Genomic DNA, 26,235 nt, shown 5'->3' with positions numbered 1-26,235 from the left:
GGTAGGCCTGTGAATGCCTGTCCCTGTAGGGCCCCGTCGGACGGCTCCAGATCCTCCCACCCAGGCCAGGGTCGCAGGTGTCACCTCTCACCTTGCTGGAAGCGAGGTGGTCCAGGAGGGACCTCTTGGTTGGGATCCACAGGGGGCTCAGGGGTTAGTGTGTCAAACTGCTCCCGACTGATCATGTTGACTTTCTTGAAGTTCTCGACTTCTTGCTGCAGAGGATATGAGATGGGGGGTGGGGGTTGGGGGCGTAGGGGGAGATGCTGGTAAGAAGACTGCCCTAGCCTGTTTAGGGATCAAGACATGCAGGAAGCTGAAGAGAGCAGCTCCCGCGACCACATACATGGAATTCTGGTCCCCAGGCTCTCAGCTGCCCCATCACTATGCCTCAACCCCAGGTACCCAGGCATGAGTGTGCTAACCCAGAATGGGGGAGTACTTGCCCAGCCCTCTCTGCAGCAGCACTGAGGTCAGGACTCCGGCTCCCCAGGAACGTGCTGTAGACTCCCCCACCCTGATTCTCTTCCTGCAATTCTCTCCTCAACTCCACCAAACACACTACTACTCACAACAGAGGCTCACCAAAGGCCAACCGACCACCACACATACCCACTCTGTAAACACCTACTACACCAGTTTTGACTGTTTCCAGGTAGCAGTGATTTTTTAAAAGACCTATCTTTCCTCCGTATTTCACACTCAAAGCAAGTTCCTCAAAAGGCTTTTAAACTTTTAGATAGGCCTAAATATTTAAGAACAGAAATGACAATCCAATCCTTATTCCATTCCTCACACAAGTGTCTAGCCAACTTAAGACATTAACCATGGATGCTCAAGAAGCAGAATAACCACCTCTTACACTGGCACAGTCTACAGTGTTCACGTCGAGCAGCACCTCCTTCTGTTAGATGAGGATGCTGAGGCTCTGTGCCCAAGGTCACAGGGCTCGTCAGCCTTCCTCTTCCACACGCTACAGGCACCCCAGGCCCCACCACCACTGCTACACCCAAGACTCACCTTGATCTGGGAATACTCGGGTTCAAACTTCTCAGTCCACAGGTCCTGCTCGTAGTAGAAGAGCCCGTCGTTAATGACCTTGGCCAGCTCAGCGCTCATCTTGGCACGCGAGGTGTGGTTGCCTGTGCGGTCCCCCCCCGGGTGCCGGCGCATGTAAGGTGGTGTCTGGGTGACAATGAGGATCTTGTTGACATCCCGGTCATCAATCTCGTAGTCAGAGTCCTCATCAGACCAGGCGGTAAAGGTGTTCTTCCGCCCATCCATCTGCTCCATTTCCTCGTCAAACAGGAAATCCAGTTCCTCTTGCTCGTCTTGATCCTTGGACGTCAGCTGCTGAGAGGGCAGCTGCTGAGGCAGAGTGGTCGGGTGGAGGAACCTGGGCTCCTCTGACTTCTAACGTGGGGGCAGACCGAGGAGAAAGGGAATCACCAGGGAATCACCTTATACCAGGCTCTGTTGCTGTCCCCTGGGAGAAGCCCTGACCCCTCCACATGGGACTGTTACAACTGTGGCCCTGATAATGCCAGCAAGTCACAGCTGTCAGCCTCAGAGTCAGCCTCATGGAAAAAGGATGTCCCATACGAGTCCAGGTTTCTCCGCTCACAGCTCACATCACAGTCATTCATAAACACTGAGATAACAAGTTCCCTGCATGTAGGAACTGCACTCTCATTTACCTAAATATGTATCCTCCACAGCACCTGGCCTGAGAGAGGGTACAAGTTCAATAGGCTGATTCATCCATTTGTCCATCCCCAACACCTCCCAATAAACTGGAAGCTTCATCAGGCAAGAACCACAGCTGCCTTGCCTTCCATTATATCCCCAGTACTTAGACTGGGATCTAGCAACAGCATATGTTCAACTACTTGATAAATGGGCAAGTACCCACTGGTACCAGGCCCTGTATGAAGACCCTAAAAGCAGAATAATGAACAAGACCAGGCCCTTGAATTTACGGAGTTCTCAGTTTAGTGGGACAAAAAGTCAACCAACCAACCAACTGCAGTGTGTTACGCTAAGGACTATAAATAGGTCTTGTGGGAGTACATAGGGAGTAGCACTTAACCAATTGGGGGTGGGAGTGGGGACAGTCAGGGAAGGCTTCCCAGAAGAAGTGACTATGAAAGGACGCGCGTAAGTAAGCCAGATGAAGGCAGGGACAAAGATGGTGACAGGCAAAAAACAAAACAAACAAAAACACAGCATGTCCCAAAGGCAAGAGAAAACAAGACTGCTTTCAGCCAAAACAAAGTATTTCAGAGTGTTGATAGGCTGAATTTACCTGAAATTTTGGAGGTAAAGCATTTGTCTACCCCATAGTGTATATCTAACCGTCAATTCCCTGCTGTGCAAAGAGCTTTCTGTATAAACTCTAACCCTATTCTCTTTTGGAAGGTTCACGATAGGTCAGGTGGGAGTAGGGGCTCTAATTCTGGAATGCGGGCTAAGCGTGGCTCCACCTTTCCAAAGCCTTTGCAGTCTGCAGGACTGAACTGAACTCTGTCAGGTCCTTGTGCACTTACTACCCTCTCCTCATGACTCCAGCCTAACCTCTGACACTTTCTGGAAGACCGCAGCCAGAACAGACTGGGAAGTTGGGATATAAACAGGAAGGGAGGACGAAGGAGTTGAGGGAGGTGGTCAAAATGGAAAAGGGAGCACAGAATTCCATAAATCCAAAGTCCAAGGTCACCTCTGAGGCCTCCTCACAAGCCCCAGACCAAGAAGGTCTCCAAAAAAGGGATGGCAATGGGCAGGTGAATGGAGCAAAAGTCTGCTCCTGGAAAAGGGGCAGTAATTTTAGTTTGAGATTGAAACACTTCTCTAACAGGGACTAAATGTGAGCTATTCATATACTGCTTTACTATTTCTAGAGCAGTCTAATCCCTCCTTACTTCCATCCGAAGACGGAGAAAATGAAGCCTTGAGATATTAAAGAAGCTTCCCAAGGTCACCAGCCAGCAATGACAGGAGACCTGTGTTCTAGTCTAGACTCTATCCAGACCGTGTGTCTGCTCCCTCTCCCTTCCCTCTTCAGAAGGTCTGAGGGGCTTATATATGGGACAGTGAGGACAAATTCAGGGGGAAGGCACTAAAAATGCAGCCCCAGGGATTTAGATGGGGCCAAAAGAACAGCCAAGGGACTTCCCTGGCAGCTCAGTGGTTAAGACTCCGCTTTGCCACTGCAGGGAGCATGTGTTCAATCCCTGGTCGGGGAACTAAGATCCCGCATGCCACATGGAGTGGCCAAAAACAAAAAGAACAGGCAAGTATTAAGAAACACTTAATACTTAATGAGACACTGCTGCCAGAGGCTGCATGATCTCCTCCTGTGAAAAATGCCATTCAGGATCTCACGGAGCTAAGGTTGCCCTGAGGGGTGATCGCCACTGGAAATGGACACAGGCCATATCAGCCTTCCTGCAGTCACTGGTGACCTCCAGCTCGCATTACAACCCTGAGCCACCCAGCTTGCCTGCCAGCCCCTACAAGCCCAGAGCTCTGCGCCTTTGCAACACCCCTCCCCACACTCCAGGCCAGGCCCCTAGAACCTAGGGTGGGTGGCAGGCCTCACCCACCTTGGGTCGTGCTGGGGAGGGCCGAGGCCTTTTCTTCACTTCAATCCAGTTCTCAGAATCCAGGTCAGGGAGGCTGGCAGACAGGCCCTTGGGCAGGGTCTTTAGGTTGCTGACCTCCTCTGTTTTAGTTGGCACTGGGGTGACAGCACGGGGAGAGCCAGGCGCCGACTCTAAAGGGTGGAAAGGGGAGATCCTCATCCCTCCAGCCCTCCTCCTGATGGCCAGAGGACAAGGGCAACAGGGAGGCATCCACAGGCCAGCAGGGTACCTACCTGTCTCCTTCTGATAGTGCTGGCGGGGGACAAACTCTGGGCAGTTGAGAAGCTGGGAGAAATCAGTCTGGGAATAATCCACTATTGGGGGACCAGGAAGAGGCCATTTCTCTGGCTCCTCCCTCCGGCGGACTTTTTCATCAACGATCTCCACCACCTTGCTGTCCTTTAGGGCCTGCAGGGGAGAAAGAGGGAGAAGATGCAGAGGAAAGACATGGACAGACTGAGATCCTGGAAGCTGGTGGATGACTGAGCCCCATGAGCTCAGGGATAAGTTTAGTGCTGGCAGGAGTATAAGAAAACTGGTACCATCTTCCACGACCAGCGGACGAGTGAGATGTTCAAACTTGTAGGAGGGTACCAACATGAAAAACACACCTGCCCTTTGACCCTGCCATTCTACTTCCAGGAATCAGCCCCAGAGAAATACTTGCACAAACAGGTGACAACATGTGTAAGATCTGGATACAAGGCTGTTCACAGCAACACTGTCTGTAAAAGGAAAAAACTGGAAACTACCTATGCTTGCCACCACATAAGCAATTTAAACCAATTATGGCACATCCATTCAATGGAACACCATTCAGGCTTAAAAATCAGCCTCAAATGTGCTGAGGTGGTAAGAGTCACAAAAAAGCAGGTGTAGGTCAGTGAGTTTAAGATCCCATTGGGGGACTTCCCTGGCGGTCCAGTGGTTAAGACTTCGCCTTCCAGGGACTTCCCTGGTGGCGCTGTGGTAAGACTCCACGCTCCCAATGCAGGGGGCCCAGGTTCAATCCCTCGTCGGGGAACTAGATCCCACATGCATGTCGCAACTTAAAGAGTTCACATGCCGCAACCAAGGAGCCCGTCTGCCTCAACTAAGGAGCCTGCCTGCCGCAACTAAGACCCAGCGCCACCAAATAAATTAATTAAGTAAGTAAGATGAAAAAAAGACTTCGCCTTCCAATGCAGGGGGTGAGGGTTCGATCCCTGGTGGGGGAGCTAAGATCCCACATGACTTGAGAACAAAAAACCAAAACATAAAACAGAAGCAGTACTGTAACAAATTCAATAAAGACTGGAAAAAAAAAAAAAAAAAAAGATCCCATTGGTGTTTGAATTTTTAAGTAAAAACATACTAATGCACACAAATTTTTCTAGGATTCACAGGTAAAGTGCTACAGGTGTTTATCTCTGGGAAAAAGGGTGAAAAATGGAGGGGGGAGAAGAGTTTTCTTCTAAAAATCTTTTTAGGGGCTTCCCTGGTGGTGCAGTGGTTAAGAATCTGCCTGCCAATGCAGGGGACACAGGTTCGAGCCCTGGTTCGGGAAGACGCCACATGCCGCGGAGCAGCTAAGCCCGTGCGCCACAACGACTCAGCCTGCGCTCTAGAGCCCGCGAGCCACTACTGAAGCCTGTGCGCCTGGAGCCCATGCTCTACAACAGGAGAAGCCACCGCAACGAGAAGCCCGCGCACCGCAACTAAGAGTAGCCCCCGCTCACCGCAACTAGAGAAAGCCGCGACAGCAACAAAGACCCAATGCAGCCAAAAATAAATAAAATGAAATAAATAAATTTATTTTTAAAAAAATTAAAATTTAAAAAAAAAAATTCTTTTAAATGGAAGAGGAAAACGTTTCAACATGTGACAACATACTCTGTTGGTGAGGCTGGGGAAGAGGCACTCTCATATACTGCTGGTGAGAATGCAAAAGGCACACACACTAGAAAGGGAATCAGGTAACAGCTAGCAAAATTACATATGCATTTGCCTTTCAGTTCAACCATCCCACTTCTAGAAATCTACACCAAAGACACTGGCTAAAACATGAAAAGATTTTATATATATATATATATATATATATATATACACCTGTAAATAAGAATGAGTAGTACCTTTCTTCTACTACTACTACTACTACACGGTCAGCTCCCAGATATATTAAGTGAAAGCAAAAAAAACGTGAAGAAATACATGTGCTATATGTTACCGTTCATCTAAGAACGGGGAAGTATATAATACACACAGAGGCATTACTTAATTTTTGTAATGGAAAGATTCAAAAAAGGTTGCTTATAGTAAAAGAAAGGGAAAAAGGTGTAAGTAAGAAAATTTTAAGTTGGGCTCCTATACCATCTGACTTTAGAACCACATAAATGTTTTCTATAAATGTAAAACAAATAAGAAATTAGGGGTAAGGATGCAAAGCGAAACTAATGAAACTAATATATATTAAGTTAAAGAAACAACCACACAAAAATTATTTCAAGTTGAAAATAGTCACTGACTGTATAAATAGGAAAAAAAACTTTTTAGGAGTAGGAGAGGTACTATAAGTATAATGTACATAAACTGTAGAGTAAAACAAATGAATAGTTATGTTGATGTTGTTAGGAATTAGGATTTTTGGCATGGGAGAAAGTAGTAGTTACAAATAAGATACTTGGGGTTATGTACAGACCCTATAGAAATTTTAATAGAAAATATCAGTATAACCTCATGATGTATTTTATTAAAACAAACAAACAAAAACCTCTAGAAACAACAACCAATCAAGTAGCAATGAACACTGCTACAACTCAAACTGTGGTATCTAAATACCAAAAATACCACTTCCCCAAAACAGAGGACCTAGAGTTCCTTAAAAAAAACGGCCAATTTCAGATCTGGGACAGGAAATGTACAAGATGAACGATGGTCCCACTGGCCAAAGATGCAACAATTTGATTCAGCATAATAACTACAATAAGTTGAAATAAACAAAATGTTTGAATCTACAAGTTTGTAATGATATTAAATGATACTAATACAAGAAAAACAAACTCGAAACTCACTGTTCACCTTTGAAGGTTATTAGGGATCAGCTCGTAATTCTGAAAACTGGTTAACAAAGGAAAAGATCAAGCACTTATCTGCCCTTCCTGTACAAAGTACATACTTCTTGGTAACCAAATACTTGATAATGCAAAGTACCTCCTTAAAGAGGTATTCCAGCTAACAAATAAAGACAGATTGATAGAATATAAACATTTTGTAGTCCCTAATGAAGTAACAGGCAGTGATTTGCAGCTTATATGGCAAAAAAGAGAACCAAGTGAACCATTAAGTGCCATCTGAGAGAATACATCACTATCTATAAAGTATTCTTGACGAGGAGGGGGAAAAAAAAAAAACAACCAAAACCTGAATCTCATCAGGCCACTCAATAACCAATTTACAAAAAAGTTTCGAGTACAGAAGAACATGTGAAATGATACCACTCTGTCCTATGGAAAATTCTACAAGATATACAATCTAGCATATTCAAAAAATAAACTGCAAGGAAAAAGAGAGGGAGAGGAGGAGACTTAATAAGACAATATATTGGTCTTATCTGGATCCTGATTCTCATAAACTACCAAAACAAAACATTTTTGACAAGTGGGGTGAATTTGCAACTGACCAGATGTTTGGTGATATCAAAGAACTGTTAATATTTTTACATGCAATAATGATATACTGATTTTTTTTTTTAAACAGGCCTTTATCTTTTAGAGACAGATACTGAAACATGGATGAAATGTCAGATTACCGGAGATCTCCTTCAAAGTAATTTGGGAAAGGAAACATGAGGAGACAGATGGAATAAGACTGGTCATGAGCTGATAGATGCTGAGGCTGGGTGATGGGCTCATTATACCATTGTGTCTACTTTTGTAAATTTTCCATAATAAAGGGATGGGTGGGGGGAGAAGAAAGAGAGAAAGAGAGAAAGAGAGAGAGAGAGAGAGAGAAGGGGAAGGGGGAGGGACAGAGAGGCTGGCCGAGCCTTAGAATCTTAGCATAAGTAATGAGATGGGGACTCTTCCAGGGTTTTCTGCCTTGGCCCAAATTCCAGCTCCTTAAGTAAGGATGTTTCTTTCCTCTGCACCCCAGCCCCAAGGAGGGAGACATACCGCAAAAATGAGTGAAATGTCAGTGGTAAGGGCCTGTACTCGGTGGAAGGACGCAATAAGTGTGATGGGAAGGAAACCGTCAGCATCCATTTTCCGTCGCAGGAAGAAGTCTCGCTCTAAATTGTCCACGCTGAAGTAGTATTCACTGGGTGGAGGGGAGAAGAAGTGTGATTGCTTCATCATTTGCGAACATGCCTTCCTTGTTCTGTACACTCCAGGAAGCTCACACAGCCTCTGACCAACCCCGTCCCTACTGTACTTACAGTCCTAAAGGCTGAAAAGAGATGATGTTACCCTTTCATGGCTCCCTAACCTTGGGTCAAACTGCTCTTTGCCCTTCAGCCTCTTTGTATGCCTGACAAGCTCCTCATCCTCCTGTAAAACCCAGTCCCAATACTGTTGGTCACTTTCTCTTCTGCTCCTAAGCCACTTACCACACTCTTCTGCAATGATCTGTTTCCTTGTATGGCTCCCCCACTGGACTGAGAAACAACATATTAGAGAGGCTAGGAGCTAAGGTTTTGCAAATCAGACAGAAATGGACTCAAATCTGTGCCTTGTCACTCACCAGTTAGGCAAGTTACTGGGCCTGTATGCTCATCAATAAAAAGGGGATAAAACCCAGCTCATAAAAATTAAATAGACAACTATAGGACTAAATAAGAGAATGCCTATAAAGCACTGAGCACTGAGCCCCACCAATAATGCTAGCATTCTGACAATGCTGCCATTACAAATAAAGGGATAAAGTGGAGTAGAATCTAGACATTTTCTCTCCTTTTAAAAAAATTAACTAATTAATTTTTTAAATAGTAGTATAGTTCTCTCAAGTTACCTTTTTCAGCTCCAGCCAGAGGCAGCAACTGCTGCTAGCACCAGAAGGGCCTGCACAGCCCTACTCTACCAGGCTACCATCCTCGGGCAGCCCCCAATCCTACCCACGTCTCCAGGAGGAAGGCGCCTGTCCACTTACATCTGGCGCTTGATGTAGTCTTTAAGCAGCTCCTGGTCCACGCTGTAAAGCTCAGTACTGCTGACATTGTCAAAGTAGTAGGTGATGTTGTTCATGTACTTGGGGGTGCGCGGCCCCTCTGCACCATCAAACTTTCGGTAGCCAAACTGGTAGTCAAAATGGGCTAAGGGGGAAACGGGCGTCATGAGGGAGAGGAGATCCCTGCCTGCCCCCCACCGCACTCCCTCGGACATCCCGGAGCCCAAAGGGGCCTCACGTACTTCGAGTGCCACCCCGGCCGCGTCCCCGGCCGCGACCACGCCCCCGTCCACGGCCACGGAAGGAAGCCCGCGCCCCACCAGCCCCATCACTCTTCACACTCGATGTCTCATCCTGGTCGTGCCAGGCAGGCTCCGATTTGGTCTCTGCTTGCCAGGCTGGGGTGGGGGGGGCCACGGGCACGGGCACGTAGGTGGCAGGCTCAGACCCTATGGGGAGAGAGGGCACCGGGTCAGGCCTGAGGAGGAGCCCCATGCCCAGGCCCTCCATAGTGGGAGGCGCATACCTTTGATCTCCCCGCGGTTGGCAGGTGTGTGTCGTGGCTCCGGCGGGCGAGTAGGGCGAGAGACCAGTTTCTCTCTGGGCACTTCAGGCTTCATGTCTATTTGCAACGGAACCCACTTGTGTTTGTTCCCTGGAGGACAGCATGGGTACAAGAAAGGCTTGAAGGAGAGGTCCCTCCTGGCCATCCCTACCCCCAACACTTCTGTCCCTGTCTGGGGTTTCAGGCCTGAATCACCATCTGGTGACTTTGGGCAAACTCCTTTCCCTCACTGGACCTCATTTTCATCTCTAAAATAAGAAGGTGGTGGACTTCACTGTGATGGACACTCTTGGTTGACTCCCAATATCAATTTCTCCACCGTCAAGAGAACCCCCTCTGGAACCAGACACATGGCAGCCCAGAATCAAGACTGCACCTTCAGCCTCCCTTAGACACGTGCCAAAATTCTGCCCAGGGGAGCTGAGTGGAAGCAGTCAATTCCAGGGTGAGTCCCTAAAAGGCAAGGGAGCTACTCCCCCCTTTCCCCATCCTGCTAGGTGGAGTGAGTCACCTGGAATGAGAAGAGCCAACACACAGCAAGACAAAGGAATCAAAGAGCTGCACCTGGCCTACTTCCACCCAGCTCTCAGGTGAGAGAAATAACCTTCCATCCTGGTTAAACCACTGTTCCTTTGGATATGTATGAGAGCAGCCAAACCTGTACTCTAGCCATTTCAGCCAGAGCAATGGGAACTCCTGTCTTTAAATGAAATCTAACACGGGACAGAAATACATCAAGACACACAAAGAACACTCTGAGGCAGAGACCCCCGCCCCCGTCTTCTGCACTGCTAGAGCCCCAGGGCTGAGGACATGGCTTACCAAATGCTTGTTAAAGAAAAGGAACTGATGGACAGATGGTTGGAGTGAAGCTTGCTGACCCAGTGGCCTACACCCATCAGCCTCCCAAGGACTTCTTGCGGGGGGCTCCTGAGATTGCTCCAGCAGCCCTGGCGTTCTGACATTTCCTGGTTCTGCCCTACCACCTTCTCCCGAGTCCTGCTCCAGGTCACTCACCTTTCTTCTTCTGCCCGGCTCGCTGGTAGTCCTCGTCCCCATTCTTCTCCTCCCCCGATTCATCTGATTTGGTTTTCGGGCTCTCCTTACTATCACTCCCCTCTCCTTTCTCCTGTTCCTTCATGTCCTTTTTGGGTGGCAGCTTGCGGGCAGGCTGAGACTTGTGGGACTGTGGCTGCAGCGGGAAGCAGAGGAACAGGGAGGTGATGCGAGCCTGAGAGCCTCTTGGGATGGGAAAGAAGGGAGCTCCCCGTCACTGGAAGGACGGGGTTGAGGAGCTGGAGCATGTGACGGCAGGTTGGGCTGGATGTATTCTAAGGTCCTACTTTCATGCCTGAGATGCTTTTGCTGGGAAGAGTAGTCAAACAGGCAGGAGGTAGAGGACAACCTGTCTCTCCAGCTTCCTTAAGTCTAAATGACAGAGACAACCCCCAGGGCCGGGGCTGCAGCCGGCAACAAACAATTGTTTTACTCCCTACAACAGGACCACATAGTTCAGGTCACCTGTGAGACAGAGGAGATGCTGGCCCCTGGTCTGTCCACACCAACCCTGTCTGTGAACTGAAGGCCAGTGGCCAGAGCCGATGAGGGACCTAGCTGTCAGCCCAGAATGAAAGTGCTGGGAAGGAGAGGACTGACCAGGAGTCCATCTTCTGCTAGGGCTCAGGAAAGCTATATAAGCTTTCCCATGACCTGTGGTCTGGAGGCGGATACCTGGCCTAATGACCACTGACAGGCAATCCAAGTGCAGCGATGGAGAACACAGGCTTTGGAACAGTACAACACACCTGACTTCCAATCCCCACTTGGCCATCAAGGGCTAGTAATTAACCTTCCCCAGCCTCAGTGGCCTCATCTGTAAAATGGGAATTACTGAAGGACCTATCTAGGAGTCACTGAGGGTTAGATGAAATGATGAAAAAACAGCACTTGGCAGTCCCTGACACACAGCTAGGGTGCAAAGAATGATTCTTAGCTATTTCAATGTTGCCCATATTGTACCAGCCACGCCTCTTAAAAAAACAGAAAGGTAACACCCCTGAGGCTCTGAAAGCTTGAGGCCAAATGTGAACATGTAGACAGAATTCAAACCTGCCCATCCCTCCCCACAGACTCACCTGCACACTCTTGTGGGCTATCTCTCCAGGTGTTGGCCAGTTGATTGCATCTCCGAAGTCACCAACCTGCAAGGCATATTCTATGAGGGCTCCAGGGTAACCCTGCCTCCACCATTCAGGCCCTCATCCAAAATACAGCTCCACCGAGAGATCAGAGGCCAAAATCAGTTTGTCCACGAGGACCATCCACAATGTAGAGACCCAGAAAAAGTGCCCCTGCTATTCAGAGAAAACCCAGAAGTACCTTGCAGCCCAGAAGCACTCACTACAACAGAAAAGAGGCTACCACCTCCAGGAAGTCCCTGCTTGGGCTGGCAACTCCTATTTCTTACCTTGCTACCTTTGCGCTGTTTAGGAACTGCTGCCCTCACCACCTTGGCCGGAGCAGCATGTTCTGTGGGAACAAGAAGGGAGAGATAGTTATGCAGAGCCCATGGGAGGGGCCCACGGCCAGCTCCTCAACCTCATCACTACCCAACTCCACCAAGCAACCTGCAGCTTCCCAAAGGAGGAAGACGTGGTGGGGATGGGAAGGACACATGCTCAAACACCTCTTTCTGAAGAAATCATGGGAAGTGCGATCATGGAAGGAGCAAGCAGCCGAAACCCCAAGAACTCAACTCGGAGGACTCTCACAGCTCTATACCCTCTTGTGAAAAAGGGAACTGAGTCCATGCCAGGGTTTGCTCTGTAATTCAGGGCTCCTGAATTGCCCCAGATTCCATAAAGGGATCTGAAAGACCCTCTCTGGCTCTAACATTCTAGAAGTCTGTGTGTGAGCAGACTTAGGAAGGCAAGATACAAACCCTAAGTGGGCAATCCAAGGACCTCTTCTAAGCCCCACATGTCAGGGCCAGCCCTGTCCTCAGTGACCTGTGGTCAACGACGACTGAGCCATTCAGAGAAGATGTGCCTGCCTTCCAAGTTTCTAAAGAAAAAGTGAGACCCCCATTTGACTCAATGGTTCCACCTTTAGGGATTTATCCTAATGATACAAATTAGACAAGTGTTTAGGGTTATGTGCAAAGATGTTGAAAGGGCTATTCATAATTTCAAAAAAACTGAAAACAATACACGTCCAATAGCAGGGAACTGGCTAAATAAAAGTTCAACAACTTTTAGAATGGTCATAAAAAGATAATGATCTCTACTGATATGAAAAGATAAACACAATAAATGAGAAAAGTTATAACCCTATTTTTGTAAAGTAAGTAAAAAACGTATACGTACACATACACACAGTAGAAACTCTAGAAGGAGATATAACCGAGTATTACCAGGAGTTAAGTAGTATGTTTACAGTGATTTAATTTTGTTTGGGGTTCTCCAGTAGTTTCAACAAGGGCAGACGGGGATTTTTATTTTTTATTTTTTAATTTTTTTTGGCTGCACTGCATAGCATGCAGGATCTTAGTTCCCCAGCCAGGGATCAAACCCACGCCGCCTATAGTGGAAGTGCGGAGTTTTAACCACTGGACTGCCAGAGAAGTCCAGGGGCTTTTTAAAAAGAAAAAAAAATTTTTTTAAGGCAGTGGCTCTAATAGGTCTGATCCTTCCTATACCTACACTTATTTTTCCGACTTGGTTCTGAAGACCAAGAGTTTCTGAACCCTTCCTCCCCCAGAGATCCACGGGAAAAGATACATACCCTGGGGCTCTGCTCACCCACTGCTCACCTGTCACTTTGCCTCCATTGTTGGCCAGCCATGCCAGGGGTCAGGAGCTGCCCCCAGTCCCTGAGCAGAGAAATTTGTCCGGCTGGTCTCAAAAGGAATGTTCTACGCCTTGATCAGACGCGTGTTCCCTTAACGAGTAGAGAGAGTCCTTGCCTGACTCCTAACTGTGAGGCCACTGCATTCTTGGCTTCCACCCCATACCGGAGCCACTGCCCCCTCAAGACACCCCACATGCCACAGGAGAGCTGGGGCTCTGTAACCCAACCCACAGCATCCCCCATTCCCAATGCTGGGCAGTGGAGAACCAGAAAACCCCTCTCAGTCCCAAGAGGATGAAGCCCTTAGGCCCAGGGAACTACTTAGTCCACACTGATTTTCTTGCTAATTCTGGTTTGGCCCAGAGAAGGCTAATACCACCTAGTTCCCTGACTAGGACCAGCAGGGGCAGCCACGAGAAGATCACCTCCCTCGGCTACACACGAGCTGTGGCAGCAGTCACTTCTCCAGGGACCCAGCCTCCACACTCCAAAAGCACCGCCTGCATGCTACCAGTACAACAGCACACCAAAAGGCCTGCAACATCAACTTCATCAACACAAAGTTGGAAAGGGGGGTCAGTCAGAGGGCAAGGTGTTCCTGAAAACTACTGGAAAAGGTTTAAGGCAAAGTTTTTCAGGTCACTGTCTATTTCCTCTAATTAAAAACTCCTTCAAAATTGGGAGGAATCAGATCCTGTAATCACCCTGCCTGACATTCTGTTCACCAAGATCACAAAGGGACATGGTAAAGTACTAAAACTTCTGTCTCCAATTAATGGGAGTGCCCTACTGCCACCGAAAGAGCCCACTGATTCCCTACTCCCCCACAATCCCAAGCTGACCAGGGGAACGTGACAACACAGGGGTTAGGGGCACCCACCCCCGACATAGTCGAAAAATCCAATCGCACATCATGCGGGGCTGCTTTTACTATTGAAAAAAAACACATATAAGTGGACCCACACAGTTCAAACCTGTGTTGTTCAAAGGTCAACTATATTTTCTATATTGCTTGTTCCAGAAAGATCCTAAAGCTGCTGATCTTTTGGAAAAAAAGCTACCTAGAAGGGCCAGATCTAGGAGGTCTAAGAAGCGGGAAACTAGGGGAGGTTTAGGGGGAGAAGGCACGTGGGTGAGTCAACCTCATCGGGTTGTGGTAAAAAGAACTGGTAAGAGGAAAGGAAAAGCTGGAAATGAAACAGGGATGAGTGCAGGTGAAGTGAGATGGGGCCGGGTAAGATGGGAGAAGGCCTGCAGGATGGGGCTGGCCAGAGGGAACTACTAGGTTTCACGCCTTAGTGCCAGGAGAAGAGGCGAAGGCCAAATATTTATTGTGAGGCTGGCATCATCTCCTAGAGATGAGCAAAGTATCTAAAAAGACAGAATTTACCCTGATCGCAAAGAACTTCTACCTTGGGGAACAAGGTAATTTGTAGGGGCTTAGGGGCTGCATTACTGGGGTTCCTACCCACCTGCTGCCATATACCCGGCCATTAGGTCGACCTCCTTGGAGGAGTCCAACCAGATCCTAGGTGAAGTGCCCTGGCTCTGCACTCTCACTGCGTTGTGTTAGGTGCCTGGTTACTTATCTACCATTCAGCCCACCCCAGCCCTTAAGAGCAGGTACCAGGGTGCTTTCATAGCAGTGATCCCAGAGTCTAGCTCAGGGCCTGGCAACACGGCTGACGTTTGTTTAATGAACGGAGAGTTCACACACCCATCTCCTCTAGGATTTCACACTAGAGAAGAAAAGAAGCTTTGCTTTCCAGTTGCTAGTTCCTGAGTCTGTGGCCTCAACCGTCAGCCGGAGCCTTCCCCCCGGCAGAGAAACAAGTATCCTAGGCACTGCTGGATCCCAGGGGAACCCACGCCCCAGCCCTGCCTTGACTCCAGAGGCAACTGATCACCTGAAATCAGTCTTGGGTCCTAGTCCAGACTCCAATACTCACCAGTTGTATAACCTTGGAGACACCACCTACCACCTTTCCTGGGGCCTCCCTCACCTTCCTCAACTGAACAAAGGGAATTCACATCTAGAGGTAGAGGGAAGAAAAGGTAAGATCTCAACCAATGAGACTTCTCATGAAAGCAGAAGAGATGCTAGCAACAAGCCGTGGTCATAATATTAACGGATCACTTACTAGATGCCACACACTGTTAATATTAACACTGTTAGTATTAATATTAACGGATCACTTACTAGATGCCACGCACTGTTCTAATGCTGAGTTAGTTTCTCTAATTGGTCTCATTTCACAAATGAGAAAACCAAGGTACATGGTGGAAAGGTTATTTACCAAGATCACAGCCAGCAAGGAACAGAACAGGATTTGAAGCTAAGCAATCAGACTCTAAATCCTGTGCTCTCAGCCACTTGGAGGACGGTCCAAATTACCTCCTCATCGTGGCCAGTAGGGCAGGCCCTCAATGGCTGGGCTGCAGGGTATCATTCTACACACTGGAGAAAACCAAGGCCCACTGCAGGAAAACCTAAGGTCACAGAGCAAGGCAAGCGACACTCCTAGGACTGGACACTGGCAACCTGACAATCCCCTCTCCTGCACCCAGAGAGAGACAAGGGAAATTGCCACCAAGCAGGCCCGGAAGAAGCCCCACATGTGGCACCCCCCAGTCCTGTGAGGAAAGAGGCATTGCTTCCAGGCCCGATTCCCAGTCCCTCCACTTCAGCATCTGCCCCAGTGAGGATGGGGGTCGGGGGCGGGGGTAAGCACCCAGCTGACATGGATTCTGCCCCCACCACTGCCTGAGTTACAGCCCAGGACCCTCACTGTGGAAGGCAGAGACACCATTTAAGGGCAGGGAGTGAGGCCAGTAGGAGTCTAGATTACATCACCCACCTGTGCCCGTCCCTCCCAGGACAGCCTGGGGACAGAGTCAGAAAAGCCTGATGTATTTTCAGCTGTCATCCAGCCTGGGGGTGTGGTGAAGTCACAGAGGAGGAGCTTGGGGACCCTGGTCTTTTCATCCCATCCTCACTGATCCCAACGCCACCCCCATCCCCGGCAGGAACACTCTTTTACAGAATAAAAAAAAAAAAAATGCTGTGTTAACCATCTTCACCTTCTTCACTGATTCCTACCGCTGCCACCACCTCTCAGAAGCCTCTCTCTATCCAGCCTTCCCACCCCAAGTTCCCCCAGACCTGCGACCTGCAGATGAAACACGGGAGGGGGCTGAAGGGTGCCCTTATGGAAAGGAGTGGACAGAGAGAAGAAACCTTCGGAAGGTCCGATCATCTTGAGGCTCCGCTCAAAGGAAGCTTCTGAAGAGTCTGCGCCCCTTGGCCTGGGAGGAGGGGCAGGGGCGGCGGGCTCTGGTCACATGATACCACCTGGCCCAGCCCAGCTCAGGCTCGGGCCCCAGTCAACTATCTATAGCCTGCAGTGACTCTCCCTGCCCAGACACGGACTCTGCTGTCCTGGGGTGGCTGTGGTCACTCCCACTACTGGTACCAGTCCCTGAAGTCCCACCCCAAAGCTAATTAACTAATCATCATCACAGCTGAAATATATCAGCAGGCAGTGAAGCCTCTGGCCTCCGAGCACCAGCTCCCTAACCCAGCCTTTCCGAAGAGCACATCTGGTTCTAGTTAGAATGGTAATCGTAATAACCACCTTTTACTGGGTACTAAGTGCCAAGAACTGGTTTAACTGGCTATGTGTAATTTCACATAATTGTTTCAGAAAGACATTCCAGTTGTTCGGAAAATGAAACTGACGGAAGAGACTTGCCCAGGGTCACACAGTATGTATTCTGTGTGACACACAGATCTCAGCATAAATTCTTCTCAAGTCCTTCCCTAATTGCCCAACTAGCAACTCTGGATCAAGTTCTAATTCAGTCTATCATGTGGGATCTTCAGAGTACTCATTAGCCCCCGAAATGGTTGCATTTTTGTGCATCTCAACCCCACTAGACTAATCAATTGCTGAGTCCATACACTATCCACGCAAAATGCCAAAGTTCTTCTTCACATGCAGTAGCTCATTTATTTTTCACAACCACGCTAGGAGCTAGGAGGCAGGTAAGATGATGAAGACTCCCAGTTTAAAGATGAGGAAATTGAGGCTCAGAGAGCCCACCTGCCTAGTAGGTAGCAGAGATGGACTGAAACCCAGGTACAGCCTGACTCCACCTTGGGCTTCACCAGCCGGCAACGTGCTGGATGTGTGGACGACGACTGGGAGCTCCACAAGGGGAGGGATCTTTCCTGCGTTTCTCACTGGCCGCTGGAACCCAGGACTGCAGCCTGTACATGGCTGGCCCACAGTAAATACTTGCTGAAATAAGAAATTTACTTCGGGATGGGTGCTTCTTGAAGGACTTTCCAGAGCGTTCTTTTCTGGGAAAAGAGGTTAATTACCCCTTTGCATTATGTCTGAACAGCACAGCTCTGCAGTCTGGCAACTGCAACCCCTCTGGAGTCTAGACCTATGCCCTGTTCTCCTTCAAGTTGTAATCAGCGTGCTTCAACCCAAACACCATACGTCGGCTGTGGAAAACAGACCAGAGAGAGTGTGCAGCAAACAAAACAGCACAGGAACTCCCCAGAGGTCCCAGACTTAAGCCGCCAGGCCCCGGGCTACACCATAAATCACAAGGCTGGCTGGCTGGCTGGCATGGCAAGCTGGGAAGCACAGACACCAGCTAAGAGGGCAGCACCCACTCAAGCGCAGTCGCAATGCCACCCATGAACACAAGCTTATGTTGCCAGAGCTTCCGAGTTTTCAAGAAAGGTAGAAAAATAAGTTTGACATGGAAGGGACATTTTCTGCTTTCTAAATACTGTTAATGAATTCACGTTAAAAAACAAAACCCTTCTTCAAGCCATATCCAGCTTGTGGGCTCCTGCACGCTCTCCTAGGCCCTGCCGGAGAAGCAGGCTCATCACCCAGCAGCTGGGCCCTGGATTTCAGAGCCAGTCCTCGGGCGGGCTGCAATGCTCTGTTGCCCCACTGACTCCACTGTCCTTCTGTGGGAGGCTGCTGACATCAAAGCTGGTTTTCCCTTGTCCCTGTGGTCACCCACCACACCTGAGGTAATGCAAACTCATTTTTACTGTCCTAAGTCTAAGGCATTCTCTGCTGCATGAGGCTTCTGAATCTCCAAGAAATTACTTTGGATTATCCCTGTTATTGGAGTGAAGAGGCTGGAAGGGACCTGAGAACTCATGCCATTGTACAGATAGGAAAACTGAGGCCCAGGAGGGACCAGGCTGTGCCCAAAGTGACCAGTGAATTGTTGTGGAGCTGACACTGAACATCCAGTTTCTGCCTAGTGATCCAGAGCTTTTCCCACAGGTCAGGAAGCCAATTTTCTCACTCAACGAAATATGCCCTGTGCACAACTACACGCACTCACAGGCTGGAGGGCAGGGCCTCAGGGACCCAAGCATTCCAGGTACCACTCCCCACAACCACTGATGGTGCCTATAACAGAGTCCCAGAAAGTCCCCGTTTTTAAGAACGGCTTCTCACATGGAGCTGGGATACATAACAGAAAAGGAGGGGTGCTCGGGTTGAAGTGGATCTGGGAGCGGGGCCCCACTTCCACCAGCGACTTAACTTCTTCGCACTTCTCCAGGGAAGGCTTTTGGCTGCATCTGGAAGACGTGGGGCAGGCAGGCTCTAGAGGTCCTAACCAGCCATCTATCCAGTGTGACAGGTTGGGCACCCTCACTAACCCTTAGTTTCCTGCTCTCTCCAATGACCGGGTCCTAACAGCTCCAGCCCTGCAGGCTGGGGACACTCAGTAACAGGGAAAACTCCAGCAGAAATGGGAGAGACTTGCCAAGTGTCCCAGAAGCACATGGGGAATTGGAGTTCTTGGGTAAAGACTAGTTCCCCCAATCCAGTTCAGCCAGATTGGCCTTGCTCCCCAAAAGCTGCTAATTTGTCCCTGCTGCTGAGTTTGGGCAAGGCTTGGAGGCCCCTTCAGTGCTACTTATTATACCCCAGCTGGGTAAGAGAAGAGCCCTGGGACGCCATGGATATGGAGACAAGCTGCCCCACCAGGAGACTCCCCGCCCTTGCTCACTGGTGCCCTATTTCACTCCCTCCCCCTTCAGCAAATGTAGAGGGGATGTGACCCCTACACTACCCACCCCCCTCCCCGCCCCACCCCACCCCAATTAGGCTGTTGGGCTAAGAGGCAGGACAGAGCAGCTGTTAACAGCATAGACTCTGGAGTCCACATGAGAATGCTCTAACAACCAGCTGCCGTCAAATAAGTAACTCAAAAGGCCAGGGGAGACGGTCTTATCTGACCAACTCCTCATGCAGCTTGTAACTCGATAGGCATTAACAGGGCCACAGAGGAATGAAAGCCAAGCAAGCAGGTTCACCAGGAGGCAGAAAGGCACCCTGCACGGAAGATCCTAGAGTAAGACTTAACCTCTCATTTTCTGAAACTATGATAGGGGTTCGTGGCGGCTGCTAGCTAACAGGGTTGTTCAACAGCTTAAATGTGGGCAGAGTTAAACAGAAAAGTACCATAAATGCATTACAGTTATTTTTTTAAATATCTCTGAATCAATTCTTGAATCTGTCTGGTGCTTTAAAAAATTTTTTAAGGACTACAGTTGCCAGATTTAGCGAATTTCAGATAAACAACACTAATTTTTTAGATTATGTCCCACATAGTATTTGGGACACCTTATACTAAAAAAATTATTTGCTACTTATCTGAAAATCAAATTTAACTGGGCATGGTGTATTTTTAATTGCTCAATCTGGCCACAGTAGGAAGGAAGGACCATTGCCCCATGTTCCATGACGGTGAGTCAGTGTCCAGAACACGGGGCTGGTAGCCGGGAGACTGACGCCAGTCCTGGTGCCGGCACTACAGCCCCTGCTATTGGAGCTTGGAAGAATTCCCCTCTGGGTGCCTTCAGTTTCTCTACTCAGAGGTCTGTTCTTGGGGTGTGGGGATCTTGTCATCTTTAGTTCTAACGCCCTTTAATTCTACCCTCACACTCACTGATCACCCTAACCACAACCTTAGATGAAACCAGCTTTCCAGGGGTACAAGCTACCTCTGAAACTACTGCTACAAAGGACTTGGACTCTAATAAGATTTCAGGATGCAAAAAATGTATCTATCTTCTGAGAAGCTTGTCAAAATGCAGATTCCTGGGTCCCACCCTCCAGAGATTCTTGCTCAGGAATGGTGGAGCCAGGAATCTGCTTAGTAATTCTAAGGGAGGTTTTCTCTGGACACACTTGCAGTTATCTTGATAGACCAAATGAGTTTCACCTGCTAATTTTGATAGGGGTTACTCAGAACCACAACACCACATTTAGTATTTTTAAAATTTTTTATGGAAGCATAGTTGATTTACAATATTGTGTTAGTTTTAGGTTATAGCAAAGTGATTCAGTTTTATATATATATATATATACACACACATATATATATATGTTTCAGATTATTTTTCATTATAGGTTATTACAAGAAATTGAATAGAGTGCCCTGTGCTATACTATACAGGAAATCTTTGTTGCTTATCTATTTTATGTATAGTATTGTGCATCTGTTGATTTTATGCTCCTTCTTCATCCCTCCCCTTCCCCCAAGTTTGTTTTCTATATCTGTGAGTCTGTTTCTGTTTTGTAAATAAGTTCATTTGTATTATTTTTTAGATTCCACATATAAGTGATATCATATAATATTTGTCTTTCTCTGTCTGACTTATGTCACTTTAGTATGATAATCTCTAGGTCCATCCATGTTGCTGCAAAATGCAGTATTTCTTCTTTTTTTAATGGCTGAGTAATATTCCATTGTATATATATCCCACATCTTCTTTATCCATTCAACTGTGGATGGACACTTAGGCTGTTTCCATGTCTTGGCTGTTGTAAATGGTGCTGCTGTGAACATTGGGGTGCATGTATCTTTTCGAATTGGAGTTTTGTCTATATACCCAGGAGTGGGATTGCTGGATCATATGGTAGCTCTGTCTTTAGTTTTTTAAGGAACCTCCATACTGTTTTCCTGTAGTGGCTACTACACCAGTTTACATTCCCACCAACAGTGTAGGAGGGTTCCTTTTTCTCCATACCCTCTCTAGCATTTATTTGTAGACTTTCTGATGACGGTCATTCTAACCTGTGTGAGGTGATACCTCACTGTGGTTATGATTTGCATTTCTCTAATAATAAGTGATTTTGAGCATATTTTCATGTGCTTATTGGCCATCTGTATGTCTTCTTTGGAGAAATGCCTATTTAGGTCTTGTGCCCATTTTTTTGATTGGGTTGTTTCTTTTTTGATATTGAGCTGTATGAGCTGTTTGTATATTTTAGAAATTAACCCCTTGTCAGTTGCATTGTTTGCAAATATTTTCTCCCATTCCATAGGTTGTCTTTTCATTTTATGATTTCTTCTGCTGTGCAAAAGCTTTTACGTTTGATTAGGTCCCATTTGTTTATTTTTGCTTTTATTTCTTTTGCCTTGGGAAACTGATCTACCCAATTAGTATTTTAAAATCAGGGCTGTGCTTTGTAAGAACTGGTAGTGGGTACATGGGTCCTCGTTTCAATGTTTCCCTTTTTATTTTACATTTTTGTATTAAATAATACTTTCTTGAAAAGAAAAATAAATTGCAGAACTATCCTGGGACTTCCCTGGTGGCGCAGTGGTTAGGAGTCCGCCTGCCAGTGCAGGGGACATGGGTTCGAGCCCTGGTCCGGGAAGATCCCACATGCCGCGGAGCAACCGAGCCCCTGCGCCACAACTACTGAGCCTGCGCTCTGGAGTCCGCGAGCCACAACTGCTGAGCCCACGTGCCACAACTACTGAAGCCCACTTGCCTAGGGCCCGTGCTATGCAACAAGAGAAGCCACCGTAATGAGAGGCCTGTGCACCGCAATGAAGAGTAGCCCCCGCTCGCTGCAACTAGAGAAAGCCCGCGTGCAGCAATGAAGACCCAACACAGCCATAAATAAATAAATAAGTAAATTTATAAAAAAAAAAAAAAAAGAACTATTCTGGTGGAAATGGAACCCAAGCCCCCTTCCCACTATACCTCCCACTCAGCTGGAGTCCCTGAGCAGAAGGCTGTATGAAAAGCCCTCACCTCAGGGCTGTGGAAACTGGGACCAGTAAGCTAGAAGACTGGCAACACCACTTCCACAATCTAAGGACACCAGAGGAGGTGCGGGTGGGGGACCTTGGTTAAATGCAGATTCCTGCCTACTCCCAAGCTCCAGAAAGCAGTCTGCCAAGAGGGGCAGAGCATGAGCATCTGCATTTTTTAACAAGTTTCCTGTGCAACGCTGGTGCCAATTAATGTTTGAGAACTGAGCTGCCAATGAGTGAGACTGGTGGTAAGGGCCCCCCTTGTCTCCAAGCCCCAGTCCAGGGTCTCATATTTATGGACAGGAAGTGCAGACGGGAATTAACCGGCTCACAAGAGCAGGAAGGGAACGTGTTTTATTTTTTTTCTTTCTTTTTTTTTTTTGGGGGAACGTGTTTTAATTACACACACAGAGAGCAGCCTGAGGAGGGATGTATGGGGAACTCACCACCATCCAATCTCCAGCGTCAAGAGCAAAGATTGGTCAGGCCAAGAAGCCACAAGCAGAGTGTCTTGACAGACGTGAGCTCACAAAAAATCAGTCTGGGCTGAGCTTGAGGTTGAGTTTTACAGTGAGCTCCCGACTATGGCTGTGCCAGAAGAATGAAGGCTCTGAAGGGACCTGTCTGCCTCTTCCTTACAACCAAATAGCTTCCACTCTTCCCCTACACATCGCTGTTTGCACACCCAAGGCCCTGAGGTCTGGATCTGTTAAATAATAATGGCTACCACTTACTAAGCATTTACCTCAGGCCTCCTGCTGCAGGCCTTTTGTGCATTTTCTAATCCTCGCAAGGGCGGAGCTATCCCAGTTTTAGAGGAGACCCAGAGGCTAGGTGGCTAGCCAAAGGTCACACAGTGAGAAGGTAGCTGACTCCACGGACCTGAAAGTTCAGGCTACCCTAGGCCTCTCAGCACTGCAGGAGATGACACAAGGTTCTTGAGGTCCCAAAGGGCTCCAGCTCAAGCTGACCCTACAAGGGACTGAGGCCATCAGCACCAGAATCCACTTCTCTGAGCCTATTAGCTCACCTGCCAGGCGAGGATAATGCCACTCAGCACAGGGGACAGGAGCAAAGCACAGCCAGCAATCAAAGCACTATTTATTGCGAAGGCAACGCTCTAGGGTGGCCTGCAACCCAAAGGCCTGGGCTCTGGCTGCACCAAGCCCAGGAGAATTTTGCCTCCTCCAGCAGATCAGAACGGACAGAATGGAAGAAACTGCAGAGCGCCCATAGGACAAAGGACAGACAGGAGGGAGAAAGCGAGGTAGAAAACCAGAGATTTTATGTAGGCTCTGCACCAGGGCATAGGGGAGAGCTGAAGAGAGCATAAACCAGCCATTCAGATAAATTACCTTTCCTTATCGTTGGTGACCAGGGCTAATCAGCTCATAAGGTCTACCTCAACCATCACTGCATCTAAATGTCACAATTTCAGTTTGAGGTAGGAAGGGTGGACATGGTTCTCCCCAGATGACACAATAAGACAGAACTGAGACACAGTGAGCTTCCTGGCTTGTCCCAATATCAACTTGTTGTTGAAGATGCCAGCCCTAGGCTCCTGCCGCTCTTATCATGAAACGTCACCACTGACATGAGGGATTTTGTGTGCCAGGCACTGGGGAAGTAATGGTAAACAAGACAGGCCCTATCCTCTGAGGGCTCAGTTTATATAAAGTCTTAATCTTAACTCCACCTGTAATTGGTTGATCTCAACTGCCTGGGGTGCTGTACTGAGGATCCTCAGTAAACAGGCTCAGGAAAAGCCTGTGATCAATTAGCAATGTCTTTTGTGGGCATGAGAAGGGGCAGCGGTCACAAACGTATTTATAATTCCAGTTTGGTAACAACTGAAAAATGCTCTTCATCTCAACAACCATTTAGCCCATACTATGTATTGTGGATACAGAAATGGGTAAGATTGCCAAGGGTCCAGCCCATGAAACTAATGACTGACATGAGAGCTGACATGGGTGGTGGTGGATTCAATGCACTTTCCCTCCAGGGACCACTCTGTCCTCACCCCCAGGTAAGACCTGCAACCCTTAGGCCTGGCCTCTCCCAGAGAGATTAAGGCAAGGCTCAGGAAGAACAAACTGCAGAAACACAAGTGAGAATTACGGAATGGGTGCCTCTGTGGAAAGCTCACCTGGCTGCTACTTCCCCAAGGTCAGCCCGGATCACCCCACTTCACTACCAGCAGGGCAGTGCAATGGTTAAGAAAGAGCCTGGGCTCCAGAGTCCTGGTTCTGCCAATACTACCTCAGCGACTCTGGATTTCTGTAAATGGGAATAGAGTTTCTAACCTACTGGGATTCTGCAGATTAAATGAGTTGATATTTGTAAAGCGCTTGGGGAAGCACACAGGAAGTACTCATTACTTGTTGGCTATTGTTTGGAAGTTCATACACATCTCTGATTAAGGCCACTGGCAAACTTTTCCAGCCCATCTCACTCGTTGGTGAGCCTGTTAGTTACCTAATCCTGGCTGTGTGAGTGTCCTCACCCCTCCTAGCACCATGCTTTACGCGCTTTATGCTCCATCTTGAAGAGCTCATCAGTCAGGTAGAGTGGAAAGGGGCAGGTGCTGCTGTTATTGGGAAATCGAGAGCATTTCTGAGCAATACCTCCTCCATTTGGGCAGGCCTTCCCTGGCCTGCTCAGGGTGTGTCAACCGCTGGCCCAGTGTAGGGGAGGGAAGAAAGCTGAAGGCTTGTGTCTGGAGGAACAGGAGTCACAGCATCTGCACCGGGTCACCTTGGGGCACGTGCTGCCAGACCTAGTCCTCTTCTAATCTTCACTCCTACAGCACCAACCATTCGAAGGGCCTCCCATTTCTCTATCCTTGAAGAAACAAGGCAGAAGGAAGAGAGAACTAGCATGGGCATCCTGACTCCTTTGGTGCCACCCGGGAGACTTTGGCTAACAGATGACATCAGCTTTCTGCAAAATGAGTAGCGACCAGATGGCTTCCAAAAGTCCCTTTGGACTCTGGCCTTCCTCAACTCTAGGATCTGCAAAAAGCTGCCACCTCAGAGGGGCAATGACAGTGATGATGCAAGCCAGGGGCTGGGACAGGGAAGACCTGGAATGGCAGAGACCATCCCAGAGCTACTGCAAGCCCAGCTGCAGCCAATGGAGAACTTTAGCAGCCAGCCTCTCCATTCCCAGCCAGGAGTCTGGCATCCCCAGGCTGCCACTGCCCTCACACTCCTTTCCCCAAGAGAACCTCCCGCTCAGTAGACAAACTGCTATCCCCACAGGTCCTTGATCAAGTCAAGTATCTTCCTAAACAAATGATTATGCAGCTACTATTGAGCCCTTCAGTATGATCTGTCACTGTGCTAAGTGCCTCCCTTGCAATATCTTAATAGAAAGACTGATGCTTAGGACTTCCCTGGTAGTCAAGACTTTGCCTTCCAATGAAGGGGGTGCAGGTTCGCGCCCTGGTCAGGGAACTAAGATCCCACATGCCTCGGGGATAAAAAACCAAAACACAAAACAGAAGCAATATTGTAATAAATTCAATAAAGACTTTAAAAAATCCCACATGCCACGGAGCAACTAAGCCTGTGCTACTGAGAGCCCGTGAGCCACAACTACTGAACTCACGTGCCACAACTACTGAAGCCCGCACACCTAGAGCCCGTGCTCCACAACAAGAGAAGCCACCGCCTACGCACCTCAACGAAGAGTAGTCCCCGCTCACTGCAACTAGAGAAAGCCCACGCGCAGCAATGAAGACCCAACACGGCCAAAAATAAATGAATAAGATAAATTTTAAAAGAGGTCCACATCAAAAAAAAAAAATTAAGACAGGAAGACTGATGCTTATCTTCTTTTTACTCTCCTGAATTTCTTCCATATTAGTTGTGCTTTAAAGGGGTGGGGGTTGGGGAGGGGGACTGGCTCTGCCAGTTTTTAACTCTGACCCTG

The 26,235-nt window shown here is 48.2% G+C and overlaps 1 protein-coding gene across 2 annotated transcripts in view; it reads right to left on the bottom strand.

Moving 5' to 3' along the window:
• Positions 1–26,235, bottom strand: part of LARP1 (La ribonucleoprotein 1, translational regulator) — a 57,159-nt gene that overhangs the window by 11,726 nt on the left and 19,198 nt on the right. The window contains exons 2-12 of one of the 2 annotated variants that reach the window (XM_068536267.1): positions 11,816–11,877; positions 11,484–11,549; positions 10,366–10,540; positions 9,310–9,438; positions 9,026–9,232; positions 8,766–8,928; positions 7,793–7,937; positions 3,875–4,049; positions 3,603–3,772; positions 1,021–1,413; positions 92–215 (exon numbers count right to left, since the gene is read on the bottom strand). In XM_068536267.1, the coding sequence (XP_068392368.1) occupies positions 92–215; positions 1,021–1,413; positions 3,603–3,772; positions 3,875–4,049; positions 7,793–7,937; positions 8,766–8,928; positions 9,026–9,232; positions 9,310–9,438; positions 10,366–10,540; positions 11,484–11,549; positions 11,816–11,877 (1,809 nt within the window). The remainder of the gene's footprint in view (positions 1–91; positions 216–1,020; positions 1,414–3,602; positions 3,773–3,874; positions 4,050–7,792; positions 7,938–8,765; positions 8,929–9,025; positions 9,233–9,309; positions 9,439–10,365; positions 10,541–11,483; positions 11,550–11,815; positions 11,878–26,235) is intronic. The other variant, XM_068536266.1, reaches the window with a different exon arrangement.

This window comes from Eschrichtius robustus, chromosome 2, assembly GCF_028021215.1.
Source record: "Eschrichtius robustus isolate mEscRob2 chromosome 2, mEscRob2.pri, whole genome shotgun sequence".
Taxonomy (NCBI): domain Eukaryota; kingdom Metazoa; phylum Chordata; class Mammalia; order Artiodactyla; family Eschrichtiidae; genus Eschrichtius; species Eschrichtius robustus.
The sequence above is the reverse complement of the archived record's forward strand: the minus strand, read 5'-3'. Positions and strand labels throughout refer to the sequence as shown.